At 38.9% G+C, this 17051-nt stretch overlaps 1 protein-coding gene across 2 annotated transcripts; it reads right to left on the bottom strand.

Moving 5' to 3' along the window:
- Nucleotides 1-1344: 1344 nt before the first annotated feature.
- Nucleotides 1345-6030, bottom strand: LOC147536533 (protein FAR1-RELATED SEQUENCE 5-like). 2 transcript variants are annotated; one of them, XM_086639667.1, is made up of 3 exons: nt 4574-6030; nt 1834-4095; nt 1345-1711 (listed from the first exon to the last, which is right to left on the bottom strand). In XM_086639667.1, exons 1-3 carry the CDS (start codon nt 5264-5266, stop codon nt 1661-1663), a joined length of 3006 nt encoding a protein of 1001 aa, XP_086495793.1. In that variant the 5' UTR covers nt 5267-6030; the 3' UTR covers nt 1345-1660. The 2 variants fall into 2 exon arrangements, with proteins under 2 accessions (XP_086495793.1, XP_086495794.1); XM_086639668.1 differs by having other exon boundaries at nt 1345-1721; nt 4574-5854.
- Nucleotides 6031-17051: the final 11021 nt, after the last annotated feature.

Here is a 17051-nt window from a genome sequence, read left to right as displayed (position 1 = left end):
ATTTAAGTAGAGAATAAGTAGATTTGAAAACGAGTGAGTTATAATGGCCTATAAGATGGCGTTAAAGGTTCTTTATAAGTCCTATAGAGCTGTCTTTGAGATGGTAGTTATTGAGTTTATCTAAATTCTACTCGAACTTTTGCCCACAAGCTTTTAACTAAAGAACGCAATAACACATCTACTATCGAAGCTCACATGAATCATTATACTCATGTCTATAACTCAGTGTGAGTAGTTTTGAATCAAACACTAAAATAAGTTTAAATTAGGAACCTATCATCTGAAATAACTTAGAATGAAGATAATGTTTCTGATTAACGACTCAAAAATTAGTGAATTAGATTCAAGAGAGATAAAGGACACAACCTCACCTTTTGTTTTGTGTTTGCATATTTTTAAATAGGGAAGGGATGATAAAACTTTAGTTTAATGTAATGATAATATCGATTTGAACACAATTACATCGAACATAAAATCGCACATTGGCTAGTTTTAAGCTGAACCAAGAAGGGAAAAAAGAAGAGTTGGATTACCATCTGTTGAAGCAGATCATAAAATTCCATTATCGCTCCGTATTACAAGCCCTAACTTTCTTTCCCTTTATGTGTTAATATCGAATAAGAAAGTACTTACATTTTACTGAGAAAAGAAATTACAGAGCTACAAAATCAAAAAGTTAAATGTTGCTAGTTAGAAACTCTCAATTGAGGACAAAACATGTAAAAAGTTTTCGAGTTCACCCAATTTAGGGTTCTACTCCAGTGGTATAGAGTATCCTTCACAGCTACAATCATCTCTTCCTTGGAATTCTTAATTCTCTTTGAAGATCCAGTTGTCTTTTTTCCCTGTCAGAAGCACCAAATATACACGAGGAAATGTATAAAGCAAACTTAGCTGGTAAAGTCGGTTAGTGTCAGACTCCGTGGCCTTGGTGTCAACAAACACTCTCCTCAGACTAAACTAGCGTGCCGATTCAAGAATCGCCCAGATACTAATCCTTCTTACAAAAATTCTTCAAAAGCTAATATCGTTCAGAGTATAAGAATTCAAAAAGATAACTGCACAAAATCAAAACAATCTCATTAACTAATAGTCATTTGCTCTGACGGAGATGGCGATAACAAGACAATCTTACAAACTTAAAAAACATACTAACCTTATTCAACCGAACTTGCAGTAACTTGTCAGCATGGTTTTTAAAGAAGACCCAGAACCTCACCATCGAGGATCGAACCTCTCTCAATGCTGTGGGAATAACACATTAGGATGAAAGAAAGGCTTCACAACAAAATTAGAGTTCAAGTAAACGGGGCGAATTTTAAGAATTACTACTTCAGCTGCAACTTGAGAAAAGTATAACTTATGGATCAGAAATTGAGATCTGTGAAACACTACAATGACAATCCAGGGATTACTAGTAATTGCTTGCTTGAAAAATAACCAAGGAACAACACAATATGCTAACTGCCGAAAATAACACAGAAGAAAGAGAAAAGATAGGAAATACTATTTAGAAACTATACATGTAACTACAAGAGAATCAGTGTTGGAGAATCTTTGTGCTTTTAGCGCAAACTTTTGGTTTCGATAGATCGGAAGTGCTTCGGTCTGTAGGAGATGAAACAAAGTCCGAGCAATGGTCTTAATAATATGAGATTGATCAGTCGCTCCCAGCAGCTTCGGCCGAAATTTGGGACTGATCAAGGGGTCCCTGCCACCAACTCAAAAGTACAAATAGACAGATTTAAGAATGAATACTACTTACAGTGGTTTAAAGAACATATATAATGGATTTTGTAAAATATAATCTAGATACAAATTCATAAACCTTACCTTCGGGCATGTACTAGTATAATGTCCAACTTCCTTGCACTTACTGCACTTCCTTTTCTTCTTTTGAACCTGCTTAACTCCTAGTTTTGTTTTTGCAGGTGTTTGACGATCTTTCATTTTGACTGGTGGAGATTCATCAGAGGTGGTAGTAGCGTTTATCTTTTCCTCCTGAATACTAGCCACCACCAAATTTTCACTAGGTAACTCAACTGTAGGCAAATTAACCAGAGAAATAGTTTTAATGCCCTCTTCTATGATGTTCACAGCAGCACTAATTCTCTCGACAGATGTTGTCCCAAATTCTACAAATTTTACAGCTGCTTCTTTCAAAGTGCAAGCGCTATATGTTGCTGGATTCTCAAAAATGCCTTTATTAGCTTCATTATTCAAAGAACCAGAATACCTAGCACTCATTGTCCATCTCTTCAAAATATAATTCACGGGAATCTCAGTGACATTTAAATCTTGAAACACTTTAAGCACATGTTTGCAAAATATCCCCTCAAACTCAAACATCTGGCAACTGCAGTTTGAACTATTATCAATTGAATTGTAGATAACAACATTCATTTCTTCATCCTTGTCGTTGTACTTGCCCACCAGGTACTTATTCATGCTACCCTCCTCACTGACCTTCCGCAAAATGCAACCAGAACTCTCAAGAAATTCGTGTCCAAACATCGTGAACATATTCCTTGTATAAACTTTAGCAGCTTGTTCTTCAATTGGATTTTTTGAAGTTGAACCTGCACTTGTGTACATATTCATAAAATCTTCATCAGTTTCTTCCTCTCGACGTCGTCCTATAGCTTGCTCATATTGTTCCACAAACTCATTTAGGGGGGTTCCTTCATGTAAAAACCCATCAAAATAGGAGTTCATGCCTTCAGTTAACTGTGTCGTACTCATACCAGCGAAGAATACAGTCTTCAAGTAGAGCGGAACCCAGTAGTTGCGTTGATCGTACATCCCTTTTAACCAACTATTCTCCTTCAAATTGTACTTTATGAGTAGATCACTCCAACCTGATTCAAAATCCTCTGGCTTCTGACTATTGTAAATGCAACTTTTGTATTCTTCCTGAAAATCTGGGTGCATATTAAAGACGTCACTCAGATTTTCCAACTCAATTTTCTCTATGTGACATAGACAAAAACGGTACCTAGTTGTTGGGAAAACCTTTTCTATTGCGAGTACGATTGTTTTGTCTTGATTTATGATAAGAGAAGTAGGATGTCGATTTGACATGGCTCTAAGCAAGGTTTTGAATAACCAAATATATGATTCTACAGTTTCATCTGCCAACAACCCACATCCAAACAATACAGGTTGTCTGTGGTGATTCATTCCGACGAAAGAAACAAATGGAAACAAATCTTTGTTCGTATGACATGCTGTACCAAATACCACAACATCCCCAAACTGCTTGTATGCTTCCCTTGACCTGCTATCAGCCCAAAATATACTCCTCATCGATCGACTATCCCCAACTTCAACTGCATAAAAGAAGCCAGTATCCACCATTTGAGTTCTCTGAAAGTATTCAAGCAGTGAATAGCAGTCTACAGGAATGTTATTTTTTCGCTTTCTCTTGACATATTTCATCAAGTCTAGCCCACTGATTTCAACAGTATTCTCCCCAGCTGCTGCTTTTGTAAGCACATCTATTATTTTAGATGGTCCAATTCTACACTTATGGAGTGTGTCAATCACTGATTTTGTAGTGTGTGTTATCTTTCGATGTGATCTAAGTTTCTCAGCTTTCGCAGGATCAACAAGACCATGATTGTGCTCTTTATGAAATTTATCAACAACCCATTTTCCAGATCTTCTTTTGATGCTCATAGCTGCTCGACAGTCTACCCTTGTTTCACGTCGAGGTCGCACAACTTTCCCTGTATAACGCCTGTCATTTGGTGAGCGAAACCCTTGATTTGCACACACATACTCCCGAGAAATCACACTGCGATCAACCCTAGAGCGTTGTATATGACTCTTTCGAGTACTGAATCCTTTCTCCTTAGCATATGCATTATAAAATTCATATGCCTCATCTTCAGAACTAAACCGCAAACCAATAAATGGTTCAGAGCCAAGTTTTGGGAGAGATACATTATCGTCTTTCATTCCACTGGTTTCAGCAACGACAACATCTTCTTTCACGAGGTCTTTTACTGGTTCTTGTCTACTTCCATCCACAACAGTAGCACTGGCTTCTACTTTATCTTCACCAGAATTCGCATTTCCATCTTTATCTTTACGCTAATCACAAAACAGCAATACAGTGAGCAAGGTAATACCAGGAAAACATGCAAGATAGGTATGTATTATGCAGCAAGAACTCATGACTAGGAAAAAGGAATACATTAGATGTTTGAAATCTTACCTATAAAATGCTGGGACTGCTTCTCAAAACGAATTACTAAGCTTTACATGAGAACATAATTTGCTTCTGTAGATAATTCTTAACTGATCTATATGATATCATTACATTGAAATCTCGTAATGACTCGAGTAGTGACAATGTGAGAACATAGTTTTATTCGTATCTCACCCATGGCAATGTACAACATTCTAATAGACAAAGGTCGACAATAAATAAATCAAGGAACAAGGCTCCTGACTCGCTACTACATACCAGAACATTAACATTTCCAGCATGAGAGCAAAAGTTATATCGAAAAACTAATAGTATCATTTAGCAAGGGAAACAGAAGAAGAATTAAAAGAACTAACCCACCTTACGGAGCTTCATCTGTTGACTCTGAAAAGCTTTATTTGCGCTCGAAGAAGGTGTGAGTGGTTCCAGCGGCTGCACTAGTGAAGACGAATTAGTAGCAGCAATTTGATCCTGTGCAGCTGATCGCCTCGTGACTGGTCGTCTGCGAAGAGGTGGAACTGTGGCAACATGGGAAGGCTGGTGATCTACTGGAGCATCGGCAGTTGACCTATGTAAATTGCCCGGAGACACAATTGAACCTTGAGAATTGGTAGGCGGAATACCTGGATTTTGGATAGTCGTCGTTGATATGATTGGACCCATCATTATTGTCGGTGGAGGGAAAGAACCAGGTGGAGGATGCCATAACCCAAAAGGTCGAGGTGCTGGGACGGAACCCGGAGGTCCAAGACCTGAATTCGTTGGTGGCAGAGGAATGGGTTGTGGTGGAAAGCCACTAGGAGGAGATGGGTAAGATAATGGATACCCAGGAGGAGATGGACCGGGAGAAGGAGAAGGAACAGGCCAACCACCACCACCACCACCGCCGGGAAATGCAGGCCATGGAGGAGGATAAAAAGGGATATGGGGTGGAGGCAAAAATGTGTACGGAGGAGGAAGAAAGGGTTTGGGTTGTTGTGATAATGGTGTGGTAGTACTAGTAGTTTGTTGTGTAGTTGCAGAATTTGATTGATTGTTTTTTTTGTTTTTCATTTCAATATCAAATCTATAGAAATCAATCAAATTAATCAAGAATCATACTAGTTTTTATAAAGTTTTCCAAGAAACCCCAATCTACCATTAATCAAAGAGACTAAATTAGGGCATAATGTAAAAGTGAGCAACAGTATGATTGAAGGTGAAGACCATCACTCCATACCCCAATAAAATAGGGTTAATTAGGGCTAAAAGGACGGACCTTGAACGTTTTCCGACGAACTTCCGTCACCAAACCAGCTCTACTTCGAAACTCTTGCATGTAACTGAAAGGAACAAAATCGACCTTCTGGTTCTTAATCATTTCAGAATTCAATTCCATCTTCCATTAAACAGCTAAAAATCCAAAATCAATAAGAAAAAAAAAACCCTTGTTTTGAAAACCTAATTACAACTTCTATCACTCTTCTGTGATTTTGGAACAGTTTCTCTGTTTAAGTTTATTGTTTTTAATTCAAAGTGTACATATCTCAATGACTCCAAATCTTTACCACATTGATTGATTCTAACCGTTAGATTGAGTGGAAAGGACATAATGGAATTTTAGAAAGAATACAAGGATGTGCATGGTCTTACAAGGACATTCATTAGTAGATAATGTAGATTGAACCCTAGGGGGTTATGTTAATCTCCCCATTTGTTCAAAGTATCAAAGATGATTACTCATTGTTATAAAAACTAGGGTTTTCAATTGAGACATACAAGGTAGTGAAGGTTACTAGGGTTATTGACACCTTCAACAAGACCTCATCTCCAACGATAAACTCCAAATCCTTACGTCGCTTGTCAGCATAGCTCTTATGACGACTTTGAGCTGCTTGGAGCCTACTCCGAATCAAAGTAATCTTCTCAAAAGTATCACGAATCACCTCTGGTCCTTCTAGTTTAGCGTCACCTGCCTTTGTCCAACACAACGGTGACCAACAAGGTCTCCTGTGTAATGCCTCGAAAGGTGCCATGCCAATACTAGATTGGTAGCTATTATTATATGCAAATTCCATCAAAGGCAAATGATCTTGCCAACTCCCTCCAATATCTAGTATTGAGCATCGCAGCATATCTTAAGCACTCTGTTAACTCGCTCTGTCTGTCCATCAGTCTGAGGATGAAAAGTTGTACTAAAATGTAAAAATGTTCCCATAGAAGTTTGGAAACTCTTCCAAAACCGTGAAGTAAAGGACGAATCTCCATCTGAAACAATAGACATCGAAACTCCATGCAACCTGACTACCTCCTTGATGTAAAGTTATAACAATCGATCTCCAGTATCTGTCGTTTTTACTGGTAAGAAGTGAGCCGACTTAGTCAACCTGTCTACTATTACCCAAATGGCGTCAAAATCTCTACTAGAACGTGGTAAACGTGTGATGAAGTCCATCAATATATTCTCCCATTTCCACTCCGGAATGGGAAACGGTTCCAAGAGTCCCGACGGATGTCGATTTTCCGCTTTCACCATTTGACATACGTTATACTTCCTCACATACTCCGCAACATCTTTCTTCATCCCTGACCACCAGTACTGTCTCTTCAAGTCTTTGTACATCCTGTTACCCCCGGAGTGAACTGTGTACTTACTTCGGTGTGCTTCATCTAATATATCCCGTCTCAAGACCGAATCTTCCGGTACATATAACCTCTCTCGGAACCTCAATCCACTTTCCTGCCCGGTACTGAACTCAGTCTCAATCTCTTGCATTAACAAAACCTGTTTCTAGCACCTCTTATCATCAATTTGGGCATCCACAATACGATTCAACAAAGATGGTCTAACAACCATATTACCCAGAAATAACGAGTCAACTCCTGACCCAACCATGTCAATGTCGTATGTTGCTACATCCTCCAACATCTTCGCTTGGTTCATCATCAATGTTGCCACGATACCCCTCGGTTTTCGGCTACCACATTTGCCTTACCCGGGTGGTATTGCAACGTGAAGTTATAATCCTTCATCAACTCCAGCCACCTGCGCTGACCAATGTTCAACTTCTTTTGTGAGAAGAGATACTTGAGGCTCTTATGATCGGTAAAGAGATCGAACTTCTCACCATACAGATAGTGTCTCCAAATCTTCAAGGCAAACACTATAGCTGCCAACTCTAAGTCATGAATTGGATAATTTTGCTCATGTGGCCTCAACTGCCTAGAAGCATAAGCAACCACTTTATCTTTTTGCATCAAAATACACAACCCAAACCCTGAATAGAAGCATCAGTATAAATCACAAATCTGGTGCCACTCTCTGGAATGATCAACACCGGTGCCGTAGTCAGCTTTGTCTTAAGTTCTTTGAAAGCCTCATCACACTTTGTATCCCATAAGAAGACCACTCCCTTCTTTGTAAGATTCGCCAAAGGTCCTGCAATACTTGAGAACCCCTTGATGAACCGTCGATAATACCCAGCCAATCCCAGAAAACTTCGAATCTCAGTAACCGAGGTAGGCTGCTTCCAATTAAGCACAACTTCAACAGTAGAAGGGTCAACCAATACTCTGTCCTTACAAATAACATGACCTAGGAATTTAACATCCTCTTGTCAAAACTCACATTTCTCGAACTTTGCATATAACTGATGTTCCATCAGTCTCTCTAACACCAATCTCAAGTGATCCTCCTTAGTCTTGGAGTAGATAAGAATGTCATCAATAAAGACAATGAAAAATTCATGAGGTCCATAAACACTGCAGGAGCGTTAATCAAACCGAAAGACATAACAAGAAACTCATATGAACCATAACGTGTCACCAATGCCGTCTTAGGAATGTCCTCCTCTCGGACTCGTAACTGATGGTACCCTGACCTCAAGTCAATCTTAGAGAACCACTTGGTCCCTCTCAGTTGATCAAACAGATCATCAATCCTTGGTAAAAGATATTTATTCTTCATAGTAACCTTGTTGAGTTCACTATAATCGATACACAACCGCATCGACCCATCTTTCTTTTTAACAAAAAGAACAGGTGCACCCCAAGGAGAATTACTCTGACGTGTGAACCCCTGATCTAGTAATTTCTGAATCTGGTCCTTAAGCTCTGCAGTTCTATCGTAGCCATTCAATAAGGAGTTCGGGCTATAGGTTTAGTACCCGGTTCCAACTGAATGCAGTAGTCAACCTCTTTGTGTGGTGGCAACCCTGGTACATCTCTGAACACATCGTGGTACTCATTAACCACATCTATACTATCAAGCCCCTCACTCATTACCGGATGCTCTTCTAGCTCTACGTGACTCAGGTGAACCTCTCTGATCTGACAAGTCAACGTTGACACTGTAAACACTTCTTCCCTTGGAAGAGAAAATGTGACTATCTTGGCATAACAGTTCACAAGTGCATGGTATAAGGCAAGCCAATCCATGCCTAAAATCACATCATACCGCACCAACTCAAGCACAAAAAGGTCTGCAGTGAAGTCTCGCTCACCCAATCTAATAATACACCCCTTACAGATGTGGTCTATCACAATCAAACCACCCCAAGCAGAAGACACTGAAAAAGATCTCCTACATCGATCTAGCTCTATGGGTAGCTTACAAACAAAAGAAACCGAGATAAATGTGCCCATGGCACCAGGATCAAATAAAATTTTACCCATTCTAGTATGAATAAGGAATGTACCTTCCACCACATCAATAGGTGCGCGGTCATCTCTAGGAACGATAGCATTCAACTGTGGCTGCTGCCCACGTCCCTCTGGTCTGCCCTGTGGTTTACGCTCATGATGACGCCCCTGATTTCCTGTCTGAGCTCTAGTCCTCCTCGGACAATCAAAAGACCTGTGTCCTACTTCCTGACAATTATAACGAACTCCTCTAAATGGTCTCTGCCCCACACCATCAACATTAGCCACTAGAGGTTGCCTATGCGGCTCATGACCCCCTGCCTGTCCATGTGTACCCTCTGGTGTTGTAGAACCCCTTTCCTCAGGCAGAGCACCTCGACCTCGACCTCTACCACCTCCTCGGGTGCGAGCACTACGACGACCTCTGCCACGACCAGTAGCCCTTTCGCTTTTCATAACTCTATTCAAATTCAAAAGAGAAACCAAGTCAAAACTTAGACAATCAAGAGTTCCGTACAAAAATTTACTACGTACTATGCGCTTAAATGCCAATGAGAAGCTGAAAATAACCAGATTTTGAAGACGTATACCCGGTTGAGGTGTCTTCTCCACTTAAATGCTACAATTGGCCACAAACTCATCTTTTAAAATCCTCTCTTGTTCTTGTCATGAAACAAGGCACCTAATGATAATAGACCTATGCAACCAAGATGAAAAGAAGACATGCTTGCTCTCTTAAACTTTTCAGAAGATGAATTGAAATTTCCAAAAGGCAGGAACAAACTTGATGGTGTAATGATTATTCTTTGTGATTCCATAATGGACAGGAAAAAAAATCCTTGTTGTGGAGAATTGATACCAGAGGTTAATTGAGAATGTTCCAATAAAAGAAAGGGACCAAGAATCATTGAGAAGCGATCAGGAAGACCATGAAAGAACTTCATTGGTCATTCCCGATTCGAACATTGAATGATTGCATATCATATTGAATTGATTCAAGATGAGTGAAATAAGTGTAGAGAGAAAAACCGTTTGCTCTCAAGATAGAATAATTCAAAAAAAAAAAGGTACAAAATGTAGTAACTTCAGATGATTGACCGCCAGAATTTAGAATTAAGAATCGAACATCATTGGCTTCATGACAATGATTCCAGCAGATGATCTATAGTTCAAGAAAGGAGCAACAATATCATGAGTACACGATTCAACAATCTCGAAAGTAGATAAACATCTACCGATGTTGTTAATGGTCGGATTCTGAATTTCGAATAAGATTTTAAAAAAATAGTCAAAAACCGAACAGAGAAAGTACTCATGCTAATCTAAAAATAGATATGAGCCAAAATGATGATAAAGAAACAACACAACGAAAAAATCGCCAGAATTGTTGAAGACTTGGAAAATAAACCAATAATTACTCCGACATCGGCATTGATGACAAAGTTGGGAGATTATTGAGTCATCTCAATATATTGAAGAGGAGACAGTTGTATGTGATCAGGGGCGGCCCGTGACCAAAGTTATCAAAGCGGTCGCTTAGGGCCCCAAATAATCAAGGGCCTCATATTTCCTATTTCGTATGTAACTTTCGGAAAACTAATTATACTTTAAACCAATTTCAAACATAATTTAAGGCGTAGCTTAATGGTAAAGAGTTTAGATCTTAGATACAAGGTGAAGGGTTCGATTCCTACCCTTTGCATTGTTTAAATTTTATTTAATTTTTTTCTAATATCCATTGTATGGGGCCCCAATTTTTAATTTAGCTTGGGGCCTCCGATATACTTGGGCCGCCCAGGATCGAGTACCCCATGAAGCATTTGGAAATGCGTTCTGTTGACAGTTTAAGAATTCCATTCACTTGTATCCGATACAAGGATACACTGATTATAAAGATACAATGATTTCTAAAAAAACTTGAGACAGGTGGAGAGAGTGCGCTAGCTTGAAGCTAGCTAAAATATCCTCCCATAAGAGGCCAAAACTGCAACCACAGCATTGTATAGGCTAATGTGGTGATGTAGAAGAGACAATTCGCAGTAGATTTGAAGAAGGGCAAACGAGAACAAAATTTCAATTCCAAACTTGATATTTCTGAAACTGGGTTTACAGATATATGAGAAAAATTGATGATTAAATCACAAGATTTAAGACACCTTGAAAAAGTAGAAATTTTTCTTTTATCAATGTTGAAATACAACTCAAAGTGTGAAAAAAATCGATGGTGGATCAATGGAAGTTGTTCCTGTATGCTAGAGAATATCGTAGAAAACCACCTGAGTTATGGAGTAGAGAATTAGCCAAAGGGAAACAGAAATTAACACAGGTAAAACGATAATCCATATAATGGGACAAATGGATTTACTCAACGATTATGTGATAAACGTTGTCCAAAGGACCGAGATATATGAGCCGTTTGTCAGAAGCAGGCTCGACTATGATCACCCAGAGGATGATCTTAACACAATGAGAACTGCTGATGAAAAGAATAAGAAAAATATGGATCTGTGATAGAGATAGAAGTGGAGAAAGAAGTAAACAAGGTTGATCAAGATCATCCACAAATAAAAGGAGCCATGATAAAAAAAAATGTTGGAAAGATCAGAGGAGAGAATTGACATGTTTGATGATCCAGACAATAACTAAGGTGTATTTGAGTCCGGAGATATACCGAAATGGAAAACCATAACTGGTCGAGATTTGCTTATGAAAAGATGATGATTACATAGTAAAAAATTGCTCCTACCATGTTACAGAGATTGCCGTGGAGACAAAGCGAAGAGCATTCACAAATATAATTTGCTTAAGTAGTGTTTGAATTTGCGGAAAAGGGATGTTTCCTTTGCCAGAATTAATATTTGAAATGGAAGATTGGAACTGATTTTGTGCATATGACAAAAAATTCTTAAGATACGTTTTGGTATCCGATTTTGAAGGCATAAGAAACACCCATGTACATCGTGAAAAATCATCGACGAGGGTGAGAAAATATCGATGTCCGGATAAAAAGGGAACGGAAAATGAACCCCATAAGTCCGCATGAACAAGTTCAAACGGTTTTGAAGATATCGACGTGCTTATGGGAAATGGTGGACGTGTTTGTTTCGATAATAGACAAACATCACACGAACATTTATTTATTGAATTAAAGGGAATATACGGAACTTTATTTGCTAAAAACTTGAAACGAGAAATACTAGGGTGGCCCAAACGACAATGCCACAAATCCGAAACGGAATTACAAAAAGAAAATTCTAGGTTCCGTGCGTAAGAAATGAAGTCCATCACGTGGATCACCATGTCCAATCCTCTTTCCCGTCGTTAGGTCTTGGAAGACACATGAAAAGGAATTGAAAGTTACTTCACAATCAAGTGAGCGAGAAATTTCCGAAACGGAAATCAAATTAAATTTAAAACACGGTATATGTAACACGTGACGTAAATAAAGAGAACTAGTAAATGAGACCGATCGAATGTGAGAGACTCGCACACGACTATCGTCCGGTAACCGGACATAATAGTTGGGAGGAGCGATAGAGTAATGAGTAAATGAAGATGAATCCGAACATATGTACTTTTAAGCACCCGAATCAATAACCCAGGGGGTGTCAATAGAATACGTACCCGTAAGGTTGATATGTGAGTCAGAGGAGCTCGGCCCAGTCGAGGAAGAAGGCAGAACAGAAGGAGTGCCTGTAGTGGGACGTTGCTGGGACAGGAGTGAGCAAATATTGGCATATTTCTCTTGTGACATGGAAGTGGCTAGAGGCACTTCGTTAGAGGCAGCCATTGTTTGGACATTTGCGGCAGTAACATTTGATCGAGGACGAGACGGATAACCATGTAATTTGTAGAAAGTTGAAATCAAATGACCATGCATATGACAATGGTCGCAAAATGGTCGTGGTCGCTTCGACCTTGGCTTATCATTTCGGTTTTCCTTGTCCATCCGAGATTGACCACCATAACCGGATTGGTGGACTGCTAGGGCAGCACCTTCCGGACCAATGGATGTGTCACTCATGATATGTTGTTGAACTTCCTCTTGTTTTACCATACTGTGAATACGAAGGATTGATGGAAACGGGTCCATAAGTAAGATTTGGCTTCTTATAGCCGAGAATCGATCGTGTAAACCTTGGAGAAATTCCATTGAACGATCTTGGTTCAAACGATCCATGAGTACTTCACCATGACCACAAATACATGGTTCAAAAGCAATGAGAGATTGGAGTTTATCTTGTAATGATTTCAAACGCGTAAAATATGCGGAAACGTCGGATTCATCTTGTTTTAAACAAGAAATGGCGCGTTTGAGTTGAAAGATTTTGGGAGCGTTGGTTTGAGAGAAATCTCATGTAGATTATGCCATATGTCCGCGGCATTGTCATCGTAGAGAATCGATTTCCGGATCCACGGAGTTGAGAAGTCAACTAGTGACCAAGTCATTACATCGATTCCATGAATGGAGATCGGTTGGAGAAGTTGGACGTGGGATTGTACCATCAACAAGTGCAAACTTGTCTTTGGCATGAACAACCATCTTCTTGGTACGAGACCATGAAGGGTAGTTATCACCCGAGAGAAGAGGTGTAATCAAAATCGTTGTGGGTGAGTCGGAATGATGAACATCGTACAACGGAGATGGTTGTTGTCCGACAGTCACAGTCGAAGTATCCATTGATGAACTCATGTTAAAAAAAATTAATGCTCTGTTACCATATGAATTAATAAGAGAGTAGTAGGTGATTGAGATCAACCCAAGAGATCGATTCGGGTAAGAGAGATGAAACCCGAGAGACTGAGATGAGTGAGAGAGATAGAACTCGAGAGACAGTGAGTTGATAGAAAGGGAGAGAGATCGAGTACAGTAGAGAGAGAGAGGGAAATGAGATTAAGTTTGAATTCTTTATTATATGTAAATGAGTTTGGATTACAAGTATATATAGGTTAGTAGGATAAGATACAAAAGGAATAAAATCTAAACAAATCAAATGTGGTTAGTTGACTATGTAATCGGGTAAGCTATCGGATCTTTGACAAACCCAAATGGGTCGGGTGTGTATACGTCAATAGTAAGTACCCAAGTTACAATTGGTCGCGGCTTTGGAGAATAAAGAAAATTCTCCGAGGAATAAAGACTTTTCTTAAAACTAGTCAAATAAGATTGACTTTTATGTTTCTTTTTTATTGCTAAGGGGCTTCTAATTTTAGAAGATGCTATAACTCATCACCTCTCTACCACCTCATCTTCTCGCCACCTCATCATCTTCTCGCCACCTCATCATCTTCTCCGCGAAGGTCGCCGGCCGACCAGTTTTTCGGCCGGCGACCTGCAAACTTAAAAAAAAAATAAATTTTTTTTTTAATTCTCTCTCTCTCTCTAACACTCCGGCGAAGGGAGACCTTCGCCGGAGATCTGGTCTGTCCATGAACAGACCGGACCTCCGGCGAAGGTCTCCCTTCGCCGGAGTGTTAGAGAGAGAGAGAGGAAGAGAGAAAAAAAAAAGATTTTTTGAAGGTCGCCGGCCGGAAAATTTTCCGGCCGGCAACCTTTGCCGGAGAAGATGATGAGGTGGCGAGAAGATGAAGTGGCAGAGAGAATAGATGAGATGGAGGAGAACTTTCAAAAAAATGTATTTTGCATTCCCTATAAAAAATTATTCTCCGGAGAATTTTCAAAAAAAATCTGAATTCCCTCGAGAATTTATTCCCCGGAGAATTTTCTTTATTCCCCAAAGCCGCGGCCTTACAATTTTATGAGGTAATCAGGCATCAATCTGTTTTTGTATATATCTGAGGTATTCAGGTGTATTAGAGCATCTCCAATGCAAAACTCAATCTTAGAAATTCGGAGTGCCACATAGGATTTTCTGAGTTTTTCTTAAAAAATCATCTCCAATGCAAAACTCAACTAACATCTCAAAGATGATGTGTCGAGAGTGGAATAGAGATATCTCAAGAGGACACTCTATTTTCAGAGTGTCCTCTTGAGATATCTCTAATTGTCCAACTCATCAATATTTAAATTTCAACCAATAGAAATCAAGTCTTCGTATATTTCCAAAATAACTAATTATTTTTTTACAAAAATAACCATGACACGTAAGTAAAATAAAAGAGTTTAGAGTGTTGCATTGGAGACATATAAAAATTGAGGATCTCTATTTTCGACACCTAGGAGTGAGAATCTCAATTGGAACTTGACAAATAGGACGAATAGAGATTTTTTTGAGTTTTGCATTGGAGATGCTCTTAGTCTATACCAATCCACCTATAATACAATGTTTATACAGATAGAGTTGTGTCCTCATAATACTTTTATGTAATTATACAACTCATCTGTTTGACGTTGTTCTTATCATCTTTGTAATCCATGGCTAAAAGCTCAGGAGCTCTGGCAAATCATTCACAAAAATGAAAGATGTATACGATTTTCTTCTCCTCAAAATCGAAGTATCACAAAAATTTAACAATGGAAAGTGATATAAACTCATCGACAGAAGCTCCAACAGAACAAAGACGTTTACATTACAAGTAACTAAGTACATTTACAAAAGAACAAAATAGAAACGAGTACAAGGTTGCGTACATTAGGTTTCCAGCCGAATGGGTTAAGGAGCGCCAAAAAATGTTTGAATCATATTTGTATAGGATAGAGGGTAAGGCCTCCTCATAATATTCCATGGCCGAATGGCTCAGTTCCCACTCCCCCTGCACTCATGGTTAATAGCCCAACCACTCCATTGTTTCATATTTGTACTCATACTTCACTCTGAAAACACCGTAAGAGTGGAACAAGATAGAAGACAGAAAAAGAAATAGGAAAGATCAGAAAGCAGAAGGATTATTAAGACAAATAGAAAACTTGTATTATTATCTTATCAGAAGTACATAACTAGTTGGATGTATAAACAACAATAGGACTTCTCACACTGTGAACCCCATCTGACCAGAATAGTATTGTTGTTGCGTTTATTACATAGCTGTTATATTAGATAGCCATATCTATAATTTACAAATTAAGGGAAGTCTTTTATCAAGTCTTTTATTAGTGATATTTCTTGTAATATAATTTACAAATTAAGGGAAGTTAATGTAATTTATGTTATAATTTGAAATTATTTTTCTCTTCCTCAAAGGCGTTAGCCAAGAGGGATCTTCCCCGTCCATAGGACGGGGAGGAAACCTAGTACACTTAAAAAATAAAACTTACTATTAGTGCTACTATTACTACTACCACTAGTATATTATATATTGGGGAGGATCCATGGGGTGCGGCGGCACCCCCTCCCGCCCCAATGGATTCGCCCCTGGATGTATAAACAACAATAGGACTTCTCACACTGTGAACCCCATCTGACCAGAATAGTATTGCTTCTGCTTTTTGTGATCCATCTCCTTCAACATTCAGTACAAAAGACTTCATTGGGGCTGGAGGGGGTGCTGCCGCACCCCATGGATCCTCCCCAATATATAATATACTAGTAATAGTAGTAGTAATAGTAGCACTAATAGTAAGTTTTATTTTTAAAGTGTACTAGGTTTCCTCCCCGTCCTATGGACGGGGAAGATCCCTCTTGATTAACGCCTTTGAGGAAGAGAAAAATAATTTCAAATTATAACACCAAACCAGGTCATACACCAAACCAGGATTTATCGCTTTTACCGGGTCTATATTACCCGCTCCAAAATCGAACACACTTTCATTGCCCTTGGTGCCATTTATAGGAAAAGCTATAAATAAAAGGAACAAATTAGTAAATGAACTAACTGATGGGAAGGTACAGAAAGAAACTAAAAGCATGATAGACTTAGTTGAAATTACCAGTAGTCATAAGAGCAGATTTAATAGCAGAAGGAGACCAGTCAGGATAGAAACATTTAACATAAGCTGCTGCTCCTGTTGCATGGGGGCATGACATTGACGTCCCTGACAGTATACTATAGTTTACAGACCTTTTATCACTCGATACACCTGATGGGCTAGCTTATCGAATAATTATTATGGGAGAAAATGCAACTCTAATTAAACATTAACTAGATATGAGAATAAACCTTTCTATCCTCATTAGTAGCACCAGCATCAGAACCAGTAAAAGTTAGAAGCCAAAAACAAAATGGAGAAAATGCTAACAAAGAAAGGAGATGAACTCAAATTGTAAAGGGCCATTTCTCGACTCTAATGAAAAATAATGATTCCCCACAGGTGTTTAAA

Source organism: Eschscholzia californica, unplaced genomic scaffold (genome assembly GCF_041429995.1).
Source record: "Eschscholzia californica isolate CP2 unplaced genomic scaffold, dmEscCali1.0.p SCAF_5, whole genome shotgun sequence".
In the NCBI taxonomy this organism is placed as follows: Eukaryota; Viridiplantae; Streptophyta; class Magnoliopsida; order Ranunculales; family Papaveraceae; genus Eschscholzia; species Eschscholzia californica.
The sequence above is the reverse complement of the archived record's forward strand: the minus strand, read 5'-3'. Positions and strand labels throughout refer to the sequence as shown.